The following is a 3,339-nucleotide window of genomic DNA, read 5'->3' as shown; positions in this document are numbered from 1 at the left end:
ATAATTTATGTTTATTTCCTAATTTTTTATGGTGGTTGTGAGATCGGTCAATTCTACCGAACCTGTACAGAGATTAATTACTGAAAATAACAGATAAAATATAAAGCTTTTTCTTAAGAAATGTTTGATAACTATCCGGACATTATAAAGATTTTGCATGTGAAATTTCAAAAATTTTCTGATGCATAAAAGTATCTTTAATCTTAAAATAAAAATTACTTTGCATGATAGATAGGCAAGATATGAAAAAAATATTTCCTTTTAAATTAAGAAATTAAATATTGTATAATAATAAAATTTGAATTGTAATCTACAATTTGGTACCAAACTTATTGACATAAATTCATAAAAGAGTAGTTTAATAAAATTTTGAATGCAAGTCAACAAACACAATGACATTGCCTTTGACCCTTGACCCATAGCGATAGGGTTAAGTGGCGAGTTGTGAATTGTGATAGGTTTGAAAGGCATTTTAACAACACTATCAGTAAACATGTGTAGTCTTAATGATCACATTCCCACAGAAATCAGAACACGGTGCCCATAGACATTATACAACTTATATTGTACTCTGAATGTGCAAATATGAGCTAGATGCCGAGACTGCTTTAGGGTTGCACCATAGTAGTGCATTTGACTTGTCCAGCTATTTTTGTTGCATCAGACAACTGGAAACTATTTATTTCAAACAGAACTTGTAAAGATAAACACTGGTAGAGAAATGAATGGTATAGTAAGTGTCTTGAATTGCTTAAGCTTTTGTTTATGAAAAAAAGGTTCCTCTATGGGTTTTTTTTCTCATAATCACTACATTGGTCTGTAAGTGACCTGACATCTCCTTTGCGGATCATTTGTGCTAGAATCATGGCATCTTTAAAAATCCTGAAAATTACAATTAATTATTACATCAACATATATTAGTGGCATCAGTACAACCATCTTTTATAAAGGTTTTTTTAAAACACTTTTTAATGACTTGTGCTCATTTTTTACTACATTGATTTTGTGTCCTGAAACATGCTGTTTTCAAAGCTACAATTATTTCTTTCTTCTTACATATGTTTAGTGGAGGTACATCTTTGAGCTAGACTGCAAATGGGATTCTTGCGGCTCCTTGAAAAAGTCTTATATAGATTTTGTATTTTTAAGACATTGAAAATTCTTAAATTTGTTAGTGTAGGACTTAGCATGTCTTAAATCAATGATGGGTTAAAAATTCAGAATTGACACAGAACCATTGCAACAGACAGTTTTAATCACAATCACTTTGCCATCATGTTGGGAGACAAAGTACAGCTGCTCCTGGTCACTTATGTTCATTGCCTGAGGTTTCTCCAATTATGGCCCTACCTCTCTGGAGTGAATGTAAATTGAACTTGAGCACCACACCTTGGGAATGTGTAGCAACTCAGGTGAGAACCAGAGCATAATTGAAACACTTGTTTTAGGGTGGGTGAGAACAGAGAAAGCATTATGGCAGAATCCACTATTTACATGTGTAATACATGTATATATTTGCATATTTTTCTCTTCATTTGATGAAAGTGTAGTTTTACATCACTCAAGTACATGTATATACTCTTATTTCTTATAAAAAACATGCTTGTTTCTTCATTGAACTTTGTTATGTAATATACCATAAAACGATTTAATGTGTTTGTTTTGTTCCTTAGTATAGTTTATTATAATTTTTGCCTGATTGTTACTGAACTTGATTTCTCAGTGAACTTTCCTAAATCCTTTTTTATTATTTTTAATATTATCATTTAGTGGACTTTGTATTGGAACCTACCTCATCCCTGCTAGAATCTTATGAAAAGTGGAGAGGTTGGGCTGATGAGAAAGTTTGTTGCGATTATGCTCTTCATGTTGCTGTGACCTCGTGGAATGATAACATGAGACAAGATATGGAAATACTTACTAAGGAGCATGGTTTGTAGTTGTTCAAAAAATAAGGAGATTGAAAAGGTTTAATTTTGTAATCTTTTACAAGATGAAGTAATAAAACAGTGATATAATTGTAAATTATTATAATTTTCTGTTTTAAAAATGTTTAAATTATTAAAAAATCATGCTGATAACATGTCTCAGTGACTTATTGTTTTGTTTTTGTGTATTTAACCCTTTTGCGACAGGTGGGTCTAACTGCACATGTCATGATCTTATAGTGAGTTATATTCAAAACTTAATTAAACTACATTTTGTTTATGTCATACCAATTAGTTTAGCATAAAATCATAGCTAATAATCCATATTTTAATAATATCTAAGTTTTAAGGTCATAATTTTATAATGCAGTATTCAAAAAACCCTGAATTTCTCCTAGTGTAAGAAATGTGAATTTTTTTTTCTCTAGGCATCCCCTCTTCTTTAATTTATTCACCACCTTCTATAAGTACGAACTTTAATGTAAATTACTCACTATCAAATTGTCATTGCTCAGACAAAGTATATTTTTTATAGCCTTCAATTTTGTTTGATTACAGAGCCATCAAATAGTAAATCAGACCCTTCTTGCCATACTCAGCTTTCACATCCTCTCTTTCAGGATTTGTTAATAGTTCTCTCTTACATTTAATTCTGTATTATTTATAACCAATAGAAAGCCAAGCTTTTCATCTATTGAATGACATATTATATTACATTATTTTTTGAACAAAGAATTGCCAATTTCTCAGTTAGTACAAGCTTCGTTCCCATGGAAAAGATAATGACAAGCTTGAATGAATTTGTAACAGTTTTTGTTGCATGGTTAGAAAACCAGAAAAATTTTGATAGTTTGGGGATATTGTCTGCTTTTTGATGTTGTTATTATATATTATTTGGTGCATTATTTAATTAAATAAAAATTATTTAGTGCATTACTACCATTAATATAAAAAAATGAGGGTTAAGTGTCCACAACAGTTGACAGCAAAAGAAAAGAAGACCCGGGTGGGTACCTTATTTCTTGTTTTTCATGTTTATTCTTTATTTATTATTATATAAGTAACTAAAATGTAAAATTAAGGATCTCTTTAACTTAGTTAAGGTTAGATTAGATAAAATAAATAATGATCATAATATAATAAAAATGTTTTATGAGGCATGCAGCTTAGAGTAGCTTGTGGGTAAGATAATTTGATAGCACAGTGTGTGTTCCATGTTCTCCAAATGATTTACAATATATAATGGCATGAATAGTAATAGTTGTTCAAAGGGCAATCACAGAGCAATAAAACAGTAAAATATAAGTATAAATAGATGTGTACTGTTACGAATTTAAAACTACTTAGGATAAATGAATGTAGTTTCATGTTACAATTTGAAGTCATTCTAGAAAAAAAAATAGGGTAATTT

General features: G+C 29.9%; 1 protein-coding gene across 1 annotated transcript in view; it reads left to right on the top strand.

Moving 5' to 3' along the window:
* The first annotated feature begins 1,752 nt into the window (after window positions 1–1,752).
* The window catches only part of LOC106466139 (dihydropyrimidinase-like), a 52,595-nt gene continuing 51,008 nt past the window's right edge, over window positions 1,753–3,339 (top strand). The window contains exon 1 of the mRNA XM_022394103.1: window positions 1,753–1,932. Within this exon, the coding sequence (XP_022249811.1) occupies window positions 1,896–1,932 (37 nt within the window). The 5' untranslated portion in view covers window positions 1,753–1,895. The remainder of the gene's footprint in view (window positions 1,933–3,339) is intronic.

This window comes from Limulus polyphemus, unplaced genomic scaffold, assembly GCF_000517525.1.
Source record: "Limulus polyphemus unplaced genomic scaffold, Limulus_polyphemus-2.1.2 Scaffold2166, whole genome shotgun sequence".
Taxonomy (NCBI): Eukaryota; Metazoa; Arthropoda; class Merostomata; order Xiphosura; family Limulidae; genus Limulus; species Limulus polyphemus.
This window is presented reverse-complemented; position numbering and strand designations above follow the sequence as displayed.